The sequence below is a fragment of the Mytilus galloprovincialis genome, chromosome 10 (assembly GCF_965363235.1).
Source record: "Mytilus galloprovincialis chromosome 10, xbMytGall1.hap1.1, whole genome shotgun sequence".
Classification (NCBI taxonomy): Eukaryota; Metazoa; Mollusca; class Bivalvia; order Mytilida; family Mytilidae; genus Mytilus; species Mytilus galloprovincialis.
In genome coordinates, this window is record NC_134847.1 from 19,981,658 (window position 1) to 20,002,006 (window position 20,349).

The window sequence follows — 20,349 nt, forward strand, 5'->3', positions numbered from 1 at the left end:
CTTCATTTTATTACAAATGCATTATGATGTACCAATTTCCATTAAAAAAGCGTACATAGTACAAAAACATATGATTTGACAATATGTATCATAGGCAAACAATGTTTAGTGACCATAAAAATTTGATATACATGTATTTTCAGTAAGAAGATTTATAATCATGTACTGATGTAATTAAAGGTGAATTCAATTTATATTGTAAGTACGGTAAACAATTTAGTTAAAATGTTTTGATATGATAATTTAACGCAACCTTCTATGATGTATAATGTATTAAAATTCAGAAATATATTAAATTTTTAATTTACTATATCAATGAAAATTGAGAAATATATTTAAATTGAAAATGGTAAAATTTTGAAAGGGGAGATAATTAAGAATAAGTTGTTATATTCAGGGCCTTAAATGCCGACCGGCATGAAAAGGATAGGTGAGGTGAGGTGTTATATTTTAAGTAGCATTACATTACTGCTTTTTTCACATTCTGAACTAAGCAGCTTTTGGTATAGGGAAGACCATGGGGGGTTACTTCGATATTTTTTTGGTAGGGGTGTGCCATTTTTGCCTCAAAAAACGTGCCCATTTTAATATAACAATCACTAAAATTCAGTACCTATAGTTATATAAATATTTAAGAAAGAATGACCTACAGTATACTTATATACAATATCTAAAATATGACCCATGCTTATATAAGCACTGTAACTCATCTCATCATCACTCATAATTCATAAATATACCAGCTACCCTTAAGTTTTTATATATGAATTGACAATGTCTGGTGTACATATATTTTATCTTTATATATATGCATGGATTGTTGGATTGACTGCATGTTTAAGTACCCCAAATCAATATACGGATATCTAACGTAAATGCATTTTAATATAGGATGTCATTAAAAAGGAGGGTCATATTTATATAAAATCTCGCAAAATTATGACCAATATTTTTGGCACATCCCTGTATACCCAATAATAGGAAGTTACCCCCCCCCCCCCTGGGGAATACTTAGTAACATGACTTAATTACAGAACCAATTGCCTAAAAAACAAATTGTCAATGAGACAGCAATCAAACAATACAAAAATAAACTGATATTTTTGTATATAATATAGATTCTATGAATACAAATTGATGATTTAATTGTACTTTTAGTTGGATGATTTTTTTCTTGTTTATTTTTTAGATGTCTCATATAAAGAAAAGAAAGGGTGCCATGCACTTTTGTAGTCCGTCAGAGTGGAAAAAAGACAACTATGACCAAGTCATACACGCCTTTATCCATGATTGATGAAACTGCAGGTGCCACCGATAAAGATGACTATAAAACTATAAATGCAGAAGTGAACATTGAACAAGAAAGAAATGGCAATGTGCAGCTCAATAATGAACATGAAACACCTGTGACGATAGAACCTAAAAATAATATGTACAGTGTAATGATTTTAAAGTGGCATTTATTATCTCCTTAAAATAATTATGGGTTACAAGATGAATAAAGAGGGGTGCAATGAGTGCATATATTCCCTTCCTTTTTTGAATTTCATATTAAAAATGTATTAAAAAATAAAGGAAGCCTGTTTTAATGGATATAAACCATTTACCAAACTTGCAAGTTTCACAGGATTAAGCCTTTTATAGTGATTCTCAGATGTGTTGATTACTATTGGACAGTCATACAACATGATACAATAAAACAAATATCCTGCAAACAGGCTTATAACATTGAATTGTTTTCAAGCCAGAGAGAACTCATTTATTTTATTGATAATTTCTTATAAAGGTGCAAATGTGTTAAACATCATTGATGAAGGTGACCGTAAAATATGTGTTGTACTTAATCATTCAGTATAAAATTCATTTAAAAGATTGTATAATTATAATTCAATTTTGATATTTATAGGTTGTTTTTTATACTTACAGTACCAATACTTTAGTACATTTTTTTTTAGATTATGCTAAAGCCAAAATCCAACGATTAAATCATTGGTCAGAAATATGCAAGAAACTGGTGTCTGCAGCAAAAGAAAAAGAAGCTGTAGTCAATTTTAAATGCCAGGATTGTGGTACTGAAAAGGTTGATCTTTTCCGATGCCTAGACTGTATATCTTGGCCCGTTATATGTGAAAGTTGTCTGGAAATTAGGCATCAATTTCCATTTACATGTATTTGAGAAATGGATGGTAAGATTTTCCTTCTTTTTTAAGAAAAAACATCTAAAAGCAGAAAGCAGATCTTTTCAGTAAGAATTCCTGAAATTAATAAAAGTGCTTGTCTCATGACAGCCCAACTTTTTAATAAAGCATGAAGATACATGTAGATAATTGCTTTATGAAATATGTATCAAAGACTAGGTTGTTTTTATGGTTTCATCTTACCAATAGGTGTTGATTGATCATATTATTTCTGTTTTTTTTTATTATAACCATTTTCGTGTAAATTGGCCTTGCTGGGTTCAGTTTATTCGAGGCATGAGATCTGGATGTATTTTCTTTTTGTTTGTTATTTAGGTGGGGTTTATTTCACACCAATATCTCTTTTTATTCATACTTATTTGCAGTTTTAGTTAATATTTTTTGCAGTTATAGGAATAAAAAAAAGGTAGCGATTTTTATTAAGATACTGGATTTCATGATTTGAAAAATTTACTGGACACATTGATTCTGATATTTAACATTCCCCTGTACATGTGGTAGCTTGACATATCAGTTTTTTGAAATTACAACAACATATATTTGATGATTTTATTATATAAAGAATATGTGGTTTTTTTAATGAGACAATAAAATAATTACATTGACAAGCAAACCATTGATCTGAGTACCATTAAACCTCAATTTATGGTTTGGTATAGCTACAAAATGCTCATCTAAGTTATGCACACATATTATCAATTGTTAAATTTAGCAGTAAATGCAGTTGAAGATTAAAATCAATTCAAAACAATAGTTCAGGTTTTTACTGTGGACTTTGGTTGAACTAATAATATTAACATTTTACTTAGCATTATATCAAAGATTACCAATATTTTTGTACTGATGAAACAAGTTAAAGGTAAATTGATTAAAACACATGCTTTTTTTTTTATAGCATGGGGCTTTTATAGGCTATGCACCTCCAACTAAGCCTTGGAAGGGAAGAAAACATGATATGTGTACAACTGACTATATGAAAGATATAGTAGTTATTGATGATAAAGGTATTCTTTATATAGTAACATACTTTCTTGTATCATTTATTAGGATAAAGGTATGAATTACTTTAAAATAGATATTTGATATGATTCTGACAAAAAATTGTATACATATACATATACCAAATTGCAAATATTTTGACAGATGTTTTACCTGTAATGTTTATATATGATCCAAACAAAAGTTTCTTATTTCATGTTTAATAAGTACATGTATCCTTATTTACTATAAATTTCCATCAATTTGAATTTGAATTCATATCCTATCATACAAAAATGGGTTTGAACCGACATTCATACAATACATGAGTCTGTTATGAGGAGTACTTAAATTGCATTCATGCTTAAATTCACATCCAGAAGTTAAATAATAGGTATTCCAAAGTGGAATACACCATTACTCTTTTTAGCCATTTTTTGTAAGACCTATTTCTTTTAAAAACAATTTCTCTTTTTATTGGTACCTTAATTTTTATCTTTATTTTTCAGGTAGACAACATCTTAGAACAATTCAATTTTGTTCTTGTGAAGAGGAAGCAATTACCTTGTTGTCATACAATCTGTGGCCTGCCTCACCAAAAACACCTCATTTAGCCTTCCACATTGATTTACTTCGCTGGTTAAATGGTTTATTGCTTGAGTGCCATGTATCTGTGAAGGGGTTTTGTGAAGCTTTAAAGGCTAGGCAACCAAAGCTGTACAAGATGTTGGTCACAAAAGAGGTTAATTAATTAAGATTCCATACTAATGAGATTTATAGTTTGTTGTTAAACCCTAAGCATATTCTATTGCTAAATAACTTATAGAATGCATTACAAAAAATAACTTACACAATTTACATTTGAAAGGATGAAAAATACCAATAAGATTATATGTCTTGCAAAAGTTAGATAATTATGTTGTCAACTTGTTTATAAAGGATAAAATATTTTTTTACACTATTATATATAAAATGATGTGGTGTGATTGCCAATAAGACAACTATTCACAATCGATAAAATTACTCAGAAATTAATGACTAAATGTCACGGTACAGCTTTAAGGTTTTGGTTGGTGGTGGTGAATTTTTTTTTTCTTTTTCATTATAATCCATGGAGCCACAATTGTGTGATCATAAATTTAATTTTTAACTTTACTTGTAGGGAAAAGAAATTTATAAGAGTTTGATGGCAGAAACTATTCACCAATTTCGTCAGTTTGTATACCAAATGGACTATTTAACAAATAATTTTCCAGATCTAGATGATGGTTGTACCTGTCCAGCTTGTTTTGAGGTATAATTGGTATAATGTCCTAGATTAAGTTAATTTTAATAAAATATTTGCCACAGGATAAAAGATATAATCAATAGTCCACATGCAACACAATAAACAAAAATAGGAACAACAGTCAATCAATTACTGTGTCTTTAAGAGGGTGTCCATAGAAAAACCAGGCAGTGGATGGCACATGACATATTTTGTTTTCATTTTTTTTTCATCTACTTCATATGACAAATTCATTCCTTCTCAAAGTTAAATTTTGTTTTTTATTAACTGCAACAAATAAAGAGGAAAAAAATACATAGAAAGCACTGAAAATTCATTGAAAAGGGGAGATAACTCTTCATTTTGTACAAAATTTTGTTGCATAGTGATTTTTAAAATCATTTTCTGAGCCATCCACTGTTGATTCATAAATTTCTCTCACATATATATCCTTTGTATGATAGAAATATTGCATTGGAACCAAAAATTCTTAATAATACAGTGATCTATCAATTTCTTTTGTTATTGTCATCACTTTGAAACAGCTTTTCAAGGTTTGGGACTGAAATGATGTGTAACACACCTACATTTATTACTTAGTAAGAACCCATTTCTACTTAAGACACTCTTTAAATGATGTAGACGTAATTAGTTTTTATTTATTTTAAATACTTATTTGTTTATTTATTGCATAATTATTTTTAATTATCAGGTGCACTTTTGGACAATTTTTATTATAATTGTAAATTAAACACTAAACATTTCTTTTTTAGACAGAAACCAGTATCTTTTGTTTTGATGCAGACTTTCAATTAGTACGGAAATCTTCATCTGGTAACCACTGGCTTGAACCAAAACACAAAGATAATTTTTTCGTCCAACAGGAATTGGTAGATGATTTCATAAAAAAATATGACACTCCAAAAATAGAAAAGGTATTTTGTGTTTGATATTTTATTTATTTACCATAGGTGGTTCCCTGGGGCCCAGGCCCCCCTTATGTGCGAAAAATTGGTTGATTATAGAAGTATAGGGAATTACTGAAGCACTCAGCCCCCTCCCCTTTATGAAAAGTTCTGGCTGTTTACATTATAGACTGCTATTTCTGTGATATAAATATTGCCTAATTCATGAAAACTGGTAAAAATACAATTGAATTGGTTTGATAAGAACTCTTTGACAAACAATAAAAAAAATGGTCTCCTCCAGTTTTATCCATCATACAGGGTAAAAATTGTAGCCACTTATGAAATAAGGTAAGCAATTTTCCATAGAAGCAATCAAAGAGATCTGCATATATTTTTAAACCCTTTTGCACCCGTTCATACTAGCTAATTAAAGTTCCATAAGTTCCATTATATGTTTAATTGAAATGCCTTATGAATTCTGGACATTAAAATCAAAGATAAAGGTTTCCAAATTCCTTCAAATTTAGGACTATTACATTTGAGGAACAATATATTTTAGGTGTTTATTTTAAGTACATTTGAGAGATACTAAATAAAAAATAATCAATGCTTTGAAAAACAGCAAGTAGTAAGAAAAAGATAAGAGTTTGCTAGCTTTCATATTTATTTTCAGGAATGCAGCGATTTCCAAGCAGGAAATGACTTAAGATCCAAAGCAAAAAACAAGAAATTGTCGGAAACCACAGTCTTTGGAGCTACCTGTAGGCACGATTACCCTCAGAAGTTTTTTAGTTTAAAACATGGTGAAAAGTTAGTTATATTGTAGATAATATTTAGAGAGTGCAATTTTTAGGACTTACTTCCTGCGTGTGTTTTCAGATTTGCATGTCATTTGATCTCCTACCCATATCAGGAAAATGTCTTTGTTTAAGGTAATTGAACAAATGTTGTGGTCATATCAACTTGAAACTTACAACATGTAATCATTAAAATGTGAACTTTTAACATATATGGCTACTGTATGAAAGGTTTTTGTTGCTCATGACATACTGGTAAACATAAATTAAATGAGAATGGTATTCACTGGTAAATTAGGAGGAATATGAGAGAAAATGATTACCTGTACAGTAATGAAAAAGGGATACATGCAGTTAGAATTGGAATTTAATTAAAGATAGGAAACCAATTTTTTGTCATTTCAGAACACTTTTCTCTTTTTTATTTTGTAGACTGGGATATGCTGTTTTTTTGATAGAACTACTTTTAAGTGCCAACAAAGACAAACACCTCCACATCTCCTATGATATTGCATGTTTGTTAAAAAGACATTTAGAGGTTTGTCATTTGTACTGTTTATAGTTTGGGCAGTAATATAATGTAGAAAATACTAGAAAATTACATACAAATCTTAAAACTTCATAAAATAATTACAAAAAATTAAGCCATGCACAGCCTGGTAAGAAATGTTTATTATTTTTTTTCAACATAGTAATATTTAACCAAATTTATACAAGACAGTAAAATCTGTATGTAATAAAATTTTAAAACATAATGACAAAGAGAGGTTGCAAACTTATTGCAGTTCTGCATCTGATATTATAGAAATGTTTCAAGGATTTCCTTACATTATTTGCTGGGTGTCATTTAAAAATTTTACAAAAAAAAGTATTAGTCACTGACATTCATTTCTCACATGATGTATAGTCTAAATCCCTTAAACTTTACATATCATATACCAAATCATGACATCTAGTTTTATTAATTAGTTATTCAGTAATTGGAATCAAGATCCTTGAAACTTTAAAATACAAATGTTTACAGGAGTCTTATTGCCATTCAAAACATTTTTTTTTCAGAAAGCAGGGCGAAACGACATTTTACAAAAACTCACATTTTCAATACCAATTTTCCACTGCTATGGACACAGTATTGCATGTCAAGTAAGATAATATAATTTCAAATGTTTTGTTAAGCTATTTGTTGGTTCAGTGCATATTGTATATGTAATGTTAACTAGAACCCTCAAAACTTTTTGAGGGAGCTTGGGGGATGAAAAAAGTGTATGTCAACCATTTGTCGATTACAAGCATAGAATCAATCATTCTTTATAAAAAATAATGCCTCCCTTTTATAGTTTGGTTTAATATAAAAATTTGCATGGAAAATAAACTGAAACATACCTGACTTTTTATTTTTTCATTTTTTTAAAGTGTACAGTAAAAATGTTGATTTTTTAAACCCCTTCCCTCAAGTGTACATTTTGTGCACTTTGAAAAATGGATGACCCCTTAGTATTTATTATACTAGAATGGCTTGTAAAGTTTTCCAATATATGTTAACCTGCACAAAAAAAAGTATATCAAGTTTTAAGACCAGATATGTTGTTTATATGTGATTTTCTCTTTTCTTAGCAACATTTCTAATTTGAGGATTTTTTAATATAAAAAAAACTTGGTATTCATAAATAAATGACACAGATTTTTATTATTGTAAGACATGTGTCTACAATATATTTAAGGAATGACTGTAATATTTTTTCTGTCTATGAAAAAAGAACATAAAAAATGTGGTGCACACTGAATAACGTGTGTAGCGGGTTATTTAACAGTATGCACCACATTTTTTTTGTTATTTCAAATAGATAGAAAAAATATTACAGTCATTTCTTATAATTTAATTCTTAATTCAATTTTAAACTGTAGAAAACCATGAAAAAACATTGATGACGCCATGGTCACATGACTAAATTATGTCTATGGGCTCATAACAAAATAACGTAAGCCAATCAGAAGACGTGTTACATCCAAAATTAAATTATTGAAGTTTATGTGTTAATACTTATATACTTGTAGATTTTGTATGGACCTAGGAGGACAAAAAATCATGGTCTCACTGACGGTGAAGGCATTGAAAGATTATGGTCATATTTGGGTGGATTTTCTTCAATCACAAAAGCGATGACGCCTGAAAATAGAACAGACCTTTTGACAGATGGCCTTATTTACTTTGGTCAGAAAATCAGAGACAAACTAGGTAATTACAGAAAATGGCAAAATGTGTAATGGTGGAATAGCCTGCTTGTGACTTTTTGTATATAGATACAGGAAGATATAATATGAGTGCCAATGAGACAACTCTCCATCCAAGTAACAAATTAAAAAGTAAACCATTCTAGGTCAAGGTATATCTTACTATAACAGCAAATGATTTAATTTTTATAAAAGCTCTTAAATGCCAGTTTTTTCAAGTCAAATAAAAAAAAAATACTAAATAAGTTTTGCTCCCTTGATTTAGATTTTTTTTTTTCATAATTGAGGAGAACATAGAAATTCTGCTTGTACTTCCATCTGTTCAACACTTAGCACTCACAATTTTTATAAAATTTGTATAATTGGGTTATATCAGCAAATTTAGAGAATCAAAATTTTATATTATTTGATAATAAGGCCAATTAAAATTAATTGCTAGATTTTCATCCCCGCCTGCCCCTCTGAAATCGTCCCGCCCCGATTTTTTTTATTTAACAAAAATACGATTTCCGGATTTTATCATGTCCGTTACCGGGAACCATCGATAATTTCGTTTCATTCAACACTTCCTGTTTCAAATTTCGTTTTTGTATTTCTCCGAGTAATCTAATAACGATATGCTTGAGTCGACATATTCTGCTGCTCTATTATGACAACATCTACCGAGAATAGAGATTGATAACGAGAAGGGCATGAAATATTCGAGTAACGAGTAAAACGCCTTGTCATTTAACGCAAATTGCGGTAGTCACAAGTGAATCGAAAACCGTGTTTTTTCTTTATTTATACCATGACTTTGTGTCAGGAAATTTGGACTGTAAATGATATCCAAAGCGCAAGAATCGTAGAACAAATTGGTACAAAAAACATGACTTGATTAAAGAAATTGACACAAGCACGAATTTGTTTGATTTATGACCGTATATTGAGAGAAAAAAAGTCGACAAACACGCATTTTAATTCCCTTATATTTACCCATGGTTGTTGTTTTTGTTGACAAACAGCAAACACCCTCTGTAACTGTCTCAATACCCTCAATTTAGTCATTAAAAACTACTTTTTGGTTAAGTTCATGTTTTACATCACATAATTACTTTCCACACTGAGTTTACATTTTATTTTGTACTCATAATACTTGTGTTGCATACAATTGTACCAAAACATTTTATTGATTTTATGTGGACTACAAACCATTGCTTAGAAAGCAAAATAAATTTGGTGTAGGTCTAGTCCAACTAAAGAGAGCATTTCTCTTCCCTTTGATGTATACTATAAATAGGTTTCTAAAGCGGCAATTATGTATAACAGTGGTTGCCAATCAGGGATTTTTATTTAAGAGTTTAAAAAATAGTGTCAGATTCCTTATACAACATGTATATCTACATTATACAAGCTTGTTTTCCACTAGCATATACCCCGCGGTATGAAGAACTTGTGACAAGGGTTTCATATGAAATAAAATTTAAAAAATAAAATCCTCCCACCCGCCCCATGTTTTTCAAAAATTTGGATGAAAATCTACTAATTAATTTTAGTTGGCCTAACACTTAATTCAAACATGCAGATTGCACATTGGTTATGAAACTCCAAAGAGCAAAGAAAATTGAAGAAAACAGTGATGTGGCTTTGAAGGAGATTTTATCAACTGTTCATGGTAAGAAACCATCTTTCAAAAATAAATAACTTGTTACTTTTATTCATTTATTACTATTTAATGAATATCTTGTGTCCTCATGATATGCTGCAGTTGATTAACTGTTTATATCATTTAAAAAGGCATTATAAAAAACTTTTACTTAGAAACATAACCAAACAGCTCTGTTTATTGCTTTTGAGAAAGTGTTTCAATAAAATTTAGTTTTGTCTACAAATCAGTCCACATACTTCCTACCTTGGAACATTTAACTAACACAAATAGTTTCTTTAGCCATTTTAACTCAAATGACATAAGGAATGAGTTTTTGCCGTCACTTTGAGTCAGTTTTATGTAAAATAAATTGTTAAATGCCTCATCCCAGACCAAAGCAGATATACTAGCATTAATTCTTATGATTTCGGATGCTCTCTTCATATTGAACAACATTGAAACATGATTAAAGATTTGTTTCTTCTTTTTATGCCATTTATATTGTAACCAAATGTTCAGGTTAAAAAATTAAACACAGATAATGTTAATTGTTACAAGGAAATTTGTGTTGCATATTTATAATTAAGGTATGTGTAAAACATGTACATGATATGTGAAGTGTATCCACTTGCAAACTTTAATCCATATTTGTTCTTATTCAGACAAGGTTATTGGGAATGATAAGATTATCCAATGGATACACACTCAAAACAATGATGCAGCAAGTAAGTTTTAATAATTAATACATCAAGAAAATATATCGCACAACGCACTTATACGTCTCCTATTTTCAAATTTGGTCAAAACATTATCATTTTTTACTGTACTGTAAGTGAAAACACTTACGTGTCACAGATATAAAAGTATCTTACAGTAAGATCTCCTTATATTTTAGGGACGACATCAAAAGATCGATGTAGGATAAAAAATTTAAATCAAATAGTTTGGGAGTGGGGGGGGGGGGTTAAAATTCTGCAAGTTTTGTATATCTAAAATCGATTTTTACATATATCCCTATTGGTAAATCAATTTTTCCAAAATTAAGTTAAGAGGGGGGGTGTGGGGGTCAGTGAAAAAACTATGTGAATTTTTTATCCTACATTGAACTTTTGATATCGTCCCTTAGTCAAAAACTATTTTATTTTTATAGTTAAGAGGACTGAATTATTTTTGGGATCATTCCCAATCCATTTTGATTATTAAAACTATTTACATTGTTTTATAATATCAAAATCATTCTTTCTTTTCTAATGCTGTATAAACTCTATGTTTACACATATAGAAATCACATACAAAGTTTTATTCTATTAGAGGCTGTAAACTACTTTTATATTTAATGCATTTGATTTTTGTAAATTCCAGTAAAAAATAATTTGCCTTCTTCATTTGTGTTTTTTTTTTTATAGTTAAACTGAACAAAACAGATGAATATGTTCTCAGTCTTCAAAGATATTACAGAATTGGGTAGGTCAAAAATAAGCAGTACATTTCAAGGCCACCTAATGTACCTAAATCAGACCATTATTTTTCTAAATTGCATATTAGTTTACATTTATCCTGCAATCAGTCAACTATTGTACAAATAACAGATACACAAAGAAAGTTTTGCTTTATTTGTACTTATGCAACAGGAAACCCACAAAAACTGATCTAAGGACAACCAGATCCTGCTCCACATGTGGCACTCTTACAAAATGTATGTTACTCATTTTAGTACTAACCCAGAGTTAAATCTAATTTGGTTGGTAATTAACTTTCAAAGATAAAAGAAAAGAACAGCATCATAATTACAACAATATCATTAAAAATCAGGTTGAAAATGTACAATATTGACCAAGCATTATGATTGACAGAATATTCCAATTGTACATTCCATTTCCTTTTATAGTGATTCCATTGTTTGATCAAAGTGTTTATAAATGTTCATATATATTTATTTTTAATAATGTCAGTCTTCAATTTCAGAAATGAACAATTAGATGACAAGTTCAAGGAAGAAAAGGAAAGGTGATTACGAAACTTTAAGAAATTGTCATAATCTCTTTTTTGTCAGCATTGCCTTTTTTACAACCTGGAATGATGCATATTAAGAGCATTTATCTATAGTATCATTTTAAATTTAAAACAGAAGGGAAAGTTACATTCTGATCTATGTCATTCTTTAAAAAAAAGTTTAAGAGATATGAAATTAGTTAACATGATGTTCTAAAATTAATTGTGACCTTATCTACATACCTTATACTGTGGATTCATTTATTTTCGTGGATACCAATTTTCGTGGATTGAGGAAAACTTGCATATTCGTGGATTTTTAAATTCATGGTTTTGTTAAAGTTTCTATATATTCCTTTAAAAACTTGTATTTCGTTGAACATTTAAATTCGTGGTTCCCTTGTACCCACGAAATCCACGAAAATTGGTATCCAACGAATAATAATGAATTCACAGTATATGTTTTAACATGTATGAACATTGGAATACACACATATTACACTGGGAAAGCTACACTTTTGTGCAAATATTCTGAATTGTATACACTTATTGTCTACAGTTTTTACCCAGTATAAAGTACATACATGGAAAATAAGGCTTGTTTTGCTGAGTGTTACTACTGACTTGTGATCTCATGAGCAGAGTTTTACCTTGAAATTCCATGAAAGGACTGTTTATTATGTTATTAAAATAACTAAACATTCTGATGAATAATTTTTTTATTTAAATGTCTTTACAGACTAGAGAAAACCTTATCAGCATTTGAAAAAAAGAACAAGACCTCTAGATTACATCAAACTGATGAAAACTACAACAAGGATCTAAAGATTGTGAAAGAAAAACAAAAGAATTTGTAACCCTGAAAAAACATGTTTCAGAGAGGCACTATTTACTACGCTTATTGCGCAAATATTCAAGTAAGCAAAATTTTATCAGCCATAGAGCGAAGGGAAGGGAATTCAAAACTTCTTTTATGTAAGCATGCTCAACCCTGTGATGCTTTTTTCATTCATCTCTAACAACTTCATGTTTACTGAACTACTATGCTTTATTTTACAAATAATGTCCATGTATGAAATTTAAGTTTTATTTTTCTGTAAATCTACAGATCAGATCTACCAGAAATTTTTATTTTGCAGACTTTTCCTGTATTATAGCACTTTTGATTTCATACTTGCCTTTGAGCTAACATGATAATTTTTTGGAAAACTACAATTTATGAAAATTGATATAACATTTTTCTCAATACAAAGAATTAAAACACATCATAACGTCCTTGAATTTAGTATCAACAATAATGTTACCAGGTATTTATTGTGTGATTGATTCTTTTAAAATCCATTGGTCTTCAACTTCCATCTAAAAGTAATGCATATACTGACAATGGCATTTTTAAAAATTTTAACATTATTTCTTGTTGACATCAAATTCCTCTATGAAAGACGTGTTAGCACTATATACTTATCTCATATATAAAACACCAGTAATATTGTACATTTTATTCATATTTCAGAAGGACAGGCTGTTTTCATCAAACTTTCAAAACAGTTAAAGTGTATTTCAAAGAAAATTCACAAATCCATTGCAGCTTACAACCTGATTGGGGATTCATCTGATGGTTTGCCAGAGGCGATTAATTTTGATACTGTCAAGGACGTGGAAAGTGACATCTATAACTGCATGGTAGATTTAGAGGTTGTATCAGAGATACCAAACACGATTAAACAGGAAATCATTCAACTGAAATGCCTGATTGATCGAGCCATTGAAGAGCAAACATTGCTCAAGCAAGAAATGAGGTCTGTCACTAGTTGGTACAAACACCAGTACCAACTAGTGAAAGTAAAACTAGGGGAACATCTAACTGCAGGAGAAACTGCATTCTTAATAAAAGAAGGAATGTATTATGAGATGGGTTTAATAAGATTAAACAGGCAGTTTTCAGAGTACATTGGAGAACTGCCTGTTGAATCTCAGTTGACTGACCACATATTAAATGATAATTATGACAGGATGCAACAGATGTTGAAAGAAATGGCTGTAAAGGAGGAGATTGCAGTTGAGGACATTGAAAGTGATGATGAGGGAGAAATTAGTGATGAAGAAGACTTGGAGGACCTTTAAAAAACTGTCTTTAATTCTATGAGTGTTCCTTTTGGGCATAATAATTTAGATTTTATAATAAAATAACTGTGATTTTCTTAGTTTCAATGTAATTAAACAAAAAAAACAGCTTTAAACAATAAGAAAATGCAAAATTTTACTAAAGTATGCAAAGTATGTTGGATGATTCCTAACCAATCTTCAAAGAATTTCTTCAACTTTTGAATCTAAATTAAAAATGGTTATTGAACATCTAAAACATTGGAATTTATCTTTGAAATTGATTATATAAAATTTCATTCTGGAATCTACACAAGTATTTCTTAAAACAACTGTTGGTTTACATTATTTATAAGTATTCTAAATAATAGGCTAAAAATGTTTTATTTATAAATGTTATTTTTAAATGGCTATTGACAACAGTAAACGCTAAATTAAAATTATTTTTTGAACAATCATATTTGAATATACTTCCCAAATTTCACTTGCTATTGATTTTTTTTTATCACATTTAAGGTAAAAAAATATATAAAAACTTATAACTGTCTTCCTTTTAAAATCAATAATAACTATTTTTAAGATTTATAAATGACATATCACATGTTCTGATAAATGTAAAAAATTAAATGTCCTTCATTCTTGTGTATGTAATCTAAAGAGTTTCATAACATTGTATTGGTTAAAAAGATTAAATTGCTTATGATGTAGTGTAAGTGTCAGTAGATAAATTTAGAACTAAAAAAATTGGACTCAGAACACATCAACTGATTGGTATACTTTTTGTTGTATATATGTTCTGCAACTACTGTTATAGTAGTCTCGGATATGTTGTTGCTTGTATTTTCTTGTACCACCAGCTGAATTTTATATTCTTTACTGCAATACATATTGATTAATGAAAATAAGAGTTTAAGGCTATTGTATTGAAAAAATACTTTTGTTAAAGAGAGATGGAGAGAAACTGCATCATATTTGTTCTTGTTGGATGCATAATAGTTTTTTTTATTCAATGAATCTTTATGTAAAACAATGTAAACTGTATACATAGATTAAATGTACAAACTATTAAATATATTTACTTACATCATAACCTGTTTCTGTTTTCAAAACTACAACTAACACAATGCTTCATCATTGATAGGTCCCCTCTGATTTGCAGCCATTCTGTCAAACAAAAGATATGGATCAGAAATCGTATATCAATGACAATATGTTTTGTATATTCCCTATAAAGTGTGAAAAACACTTTACAATGCAATTTATTAAGATGTGGTATATGATTGCCATTAAAATAACTCCCCAAATTTATAAAGATGTGGTATATGATTGCCATTAAAATAACTCCCCACAAGAGAGAAATAACAACTATAGGGCACAATATAGTCTTCATCAATGAGCAAAGCCCATTATGCTTAGTCTGCACAAGGGGCACTTCCATAATTTCTCTGACAATTTAAACTGTTGATGATTAATGCATAACCTACCAATCAAAACCTGTTGAAAAAATATAGTATTGTGTTTGAAATCATGTTACAAAATCAAGCCGTCAGTGAATTGAAGGAACATCACTTTATTGCTGTTTGTCATCTCAATTTCACAGATATGCCTTAACCATGTCGCATTTTTTTTTTCATCTCACATCAAACGTACTAAAAGAGATATCATCTCCCAGTGTATGATTTATTTCAAAAATTGCATTGACAAAACACAAATATTTGGTATTTGATAAAACAGAATTAAATAATGCCATTAAGTTTCAATGCACAGTCTTACTTTCACAAAAATTGCCCACATGTTTCATAACTTGGAGATTTGTGCAATGAACTTGTGCTATTGTTTACTGCTATATTGAAATCCAAGATTGTTGTAGACTTCTGGTATATCTTAAGATACGTATAAGTAGTCGAAAGTCAAAACTTATCATAACTGGTCATCTGCAATAAGTGGAAAGGTCTAGGTGGGGACCACATCAGTGAGAAGAACACATTTAAGGTAGATCACAAGTACATATTTTTTGAGACAGAATTTTTTATAATTTGCCAAAATAAACATTTTACTATGCTCTTTTCAAAATTTGAATAAAAAGTATGGGTCACCGTGCTATTTTTCAAGCTATGAGTCGTTGAAAATTGCCAAAATTTGGTTAGTTTTTTTTATAAAAAAACACATTAGTGTGCATAAAAAAATTTCTATGAGATAGAATTTTGAAAAAAATTGTGAGAAGAAAGGTTTCATAATATGTTTTAAGAAAATATAAAGAAAACATGGTGTCACAGAACTTGTTTTCTTGCTACAAGTAAAAATAAAAAAATTTCCCTATTAGCCCAGTATAAATTTTGTACTAGAAGAGTTATCTCCCCTTAAATAGCTCATTTGAATTTTTTTTATTTCAAAACCTAAAAATTGATATTTGTTAAAATATTTTGTATAACATAATTAATTAACAAGTTTTCTTCAAATAGAAATAACAGTCTAACTATTGAAATGCAAATCTGTCTCTAAATTTGCAGATTTAGGCAAATAACTAGACCGATTTTGTACTGTGATTGTACAATCCAAGATGGCGGTATACCATCAATCTACCTTAAGATACCGACCGTGCGAGGGCTGTATAGCCAGTCAAGGTCGTTAAACACCACCATATATATCTACCTTAAGACGATTGGATGTTCCTGTGGCTTTCTAAACGTCATGTATCAAAAACCAAGATACATATTCTGGCCAAGAACTAATTAATATAATAGATAAGAAACAAGAAAACTTTAGTACAAAAAACAAAATGAACGAAAAACAGCAACAATTAAACGACAACCAATGAATAACATGTAGGCTCCTGGCTTGGGGTACAGAAACGAACTATAAAAATCTGTTGAAATAGGCGTAACGCATCAGATGTATACAAAGTAGATACAGATTATTTATCATATACGTGATTGCTAAGTATATATATAGCGAAAGCAAATTTACAGATCTAACATTGTTGGGTTGATGTTTACACGAGTTGTATATACATTATGTACACAGCCATGTATCACCATCATTGATGGCGATCCGATGGATACATCTGTTGTAGGGTTGTCACTGACTCAGACGTATATATATATATATATAATTATATTATTTTCTGTGACTGTATCTTACATTAATTTGTAGGATCCTTTACTATAGATAATTTAGCTGATCTGTAACAATAACATCTTCATGCCTTATATATCATGTACTGTAGTACGCCGCTAGATTAAAACTGACGTGGAAAGGTAACACATGGCCAGCGAAAGCTCTTTTTTTGAGAGCCCAGGTGGTCGTGTGGTCTAGCGGGACGGCTGCAGTGCAGGCGATTTGGTGTCACGATATCACAGTAGCATGGGTTCGAATCCCGGCGAGGGAAGAACCAAAAATTTGCGAAAGCAAATTTACAGATCTAACATTGTTGGGTTGATGTTTAGACGAGTTGTGTATATATATATATATATATATATATATATATATATATATATATATATGACTCTAAAGTGCGATGGGGACGCTAAAGTACGATGGTCACGCTAAAGTGCGATGGTCTACGCTAAAGTACAATGGTTCCATACGCTAAAGTGTGATGGACTGGGAAAAATAGACGTAAAAACGTACTTTGATTATGACGTTTAGTCGTTTACACAAACTAAAAGCAGTATTCGATGGTCTACGCTAAAGCATGAAAGTACAATACAAACTAAAAGTTTCAAACACGCCGGAAGATAAATTATAAATATTTTATTAACACATTTGATTAAAACCAAATGTCAATGACTGTCTGGAATGATTTAAACCTGACCGTGCTTTGTCGGCTGAGGCAAATGGTTTTTTTTCTGTAGCTGGAAGAACTTGTATCCTGCAGTCGACCATTTTACTTCTAGCATATAAATACAAAATAGTATTCGCATGGATATCATTTATCCTGCTTTTGTTGGAAGCGAACAGATACATTTGAATCATTGATTATACTGCTGTTTACTTTGCAGTTCCCGTTAAAATATTGTCGATTTTGTTGGAAAGTAACGTCGGTAAAATAAAAGTACGTTTTTGCATGCGTAAATTATAATTTGATTTAGTCGGCTAAAACATTAGTCTGTATATTGAAGGAAAATATAGCATTTTTGTGTGGAAAAAGAAGAAACGTCTCTCTCTCGTTTAAAGCATAAAAAAATGTTACATATTCCGACAATAATCTAATTTTATATTTGTAATTTACAATAACGACTGTATGAGGATGTGTTCCCACTAGTGATAGACTGTGAGAACGGCAATATACACCAATTATCTTTTGTAAAAAGACTATTTTAAACCTCAATGTTTTAATCCCTCGAATCTTACCCTTTTGGTCCAACGCACTTTAGCTTGTTACACCATCGCACTTTAGAGAACAAACAACCATCGCTCTTTAGCGTGAGACACCATGGTACTTTAGCGTAGACCATCGCACTTAAGCGGGACCATTGCACTTTAGAGTACCATCGCACTTTAGAGTCCTATATATATATATATATACATAATTATATAACCTGCCACTGGACGCAAGCTGTTATACATCACTGTCAATTCCATTTAAAAAAAAAAAGTAGTGGCTCTTTGATCGGCACCGGCAAAATAGAAAAAAAATGCTATTTTATTACCGGCCCTTAATGAAACTGTTGATGTGATTAGTAGAAAACAAAGCTATATATTAAATTTAAATCATTTTATCACAATATCAAGCAATAAAAATACAGTACAAATCAAAAATAAGATATTGAATTGTTCATGAATAAATAATTTATAACTTTATAATATCATTCAAAATCATGAAAACACATTTGTTCTAAAATATTTATAAAAAGTTGATTTTCAAATCTGTAATTACTAGTTTATCGCAATGTTTGTATTATAAATTTACACCAGAAGATCAGCTGGTTGCATCTGATATTTTTCAATAGCTTTTTGATTAGTTTCTTATTCAAGCTTTTCTAAAAGCTATTACTTTCCTATATGATGGAAGCGTGATTTCTGTGGAACGTAGAGGTCATGTAGTTCCTATAAAGTATAATGAAGTTGCTATGAAGAATTTCCTATTATGATAGCTGATCCAAACACGGAGCAATCCAAATGCTTGGTATCGTGTGGAGACATCCTTACTTTGGAGGGTGATTGTCAAGACTGGTACTAGATGCTTTGGAGATATATTCCTAATGTGATCATTGATTTCTATCCTGTTCAAGCTTTTTAAAAAGCTGCTCTCTATATAAGCTTGCAGAAGTATTATATTGCCTCCGTATACATTATAGTAAGATTTTTCATTTTCCTTCTGGTAGATTAAAGTCAGGGTTGGTATAGCGTGGGTGTATCAACACTTACCTAGTAGTGTAAAGCGTAAGAGTACCTTATAGTTATATTTATATATAATAATTTTATTTGCAAAATACACCCATATGGGTCAAGCAAACACAAATACAACATTTAATACAGACAGTGAAGAATTACAAATATAAACATAAAAAAAACATAGTTATAAATGGTAATTAATGTAACCTTTGATGGACATGGACCTCATTTTCGCAATTCTAAAGATTGCTTTATAAAGTCACCAATTTCTGTCAAAAGCTCAGATTTAGTATTTAAAAGAATATATTGATATTTTTTTTTTTATTTTCCTGCTGCTCTAGAAGCTATTTCTTTCCTGTATGATAGAAGTGTGAATACTAATGTATGTAGAGATTATGTAGGTATAATGGAGTTGCGATGGAGAATTTTCTATGATAATAGTTGATCCAAACAGAGCCACAGAAGTATTTAATTGTAAGAAACACCGCCAAACAATAATCATTGCGGATAACAGATCTCATTACGGTTTGCTGATGTAAAATCAACTGATGGATTTTTGCAACCCGATAAGAGTAGTCCACTCACATGCCTTTTATCAAGCTGCAATAAAGAAAAATATAGGAGAGGTCTGTAAAGAAAAATATAAATTTGGCAAAATGGTTGTTTCTCCACTTCATTCCATAAGCGTACAGATTGATTCTTGATCCGACACTTGCATTAAGCACCATGCAACAACCCAGGTTCACACTCGCGGTGTTTATATATAGTATAGCGCATAAATTACTAGTATGTTAAACGAGGTGTGTAAGTTAATTTGATTATCATTTTGTTACAGAACATGTGAAAGATTCTGCCATTGAGTGTACTTTTCATATATGTTATGATGGTATGATACTAAACCAATTACGGG

The 20,349-nt window shown here is 30.1% G+C and overlaps 1 protein-coding gene across 1 annotated transcript; it reads left to right on the top strand.

The window, feature by feature from the left end:
- Positions 1-1,967: 1,967 nt before the first annotated feature.
- LOC143050002 (uncharacterized) lies at positions 1,968-15,192 on the top strand. The gene is made up of 15 exons (XM_076223792.1): positions 1,968-2,186; positions 3,094-3,202; positions 3,686-3,918; positions 4,339-4,470; positions 5,217-5,378; positions 6,025-6,161; positions 6,581-6,686; positions 7,208-7,291; positions 8,204-8,384; positions 9,945-10,034; positions 10,670-10,732; positions 11,414-11,471; positions 11,973-12,014; positions 12,739-12,916; positions 13,513-15,192. Exons 1-14 carry the CDS (start codon positions 2,184-2,186, stop codon positions 12,854-12,856), a joined length of 1,518 nt encoding a protein of 505 aa, XP_076079907.1. The 5' UTR covers positions 1,968-2,183; the 3' UTR covers positions 12,857-12,916; positions 13,513-15,192.
- The last annotated feature ends 5,157 nt before the right edge of the window (positions 15,193-20,349 follow it).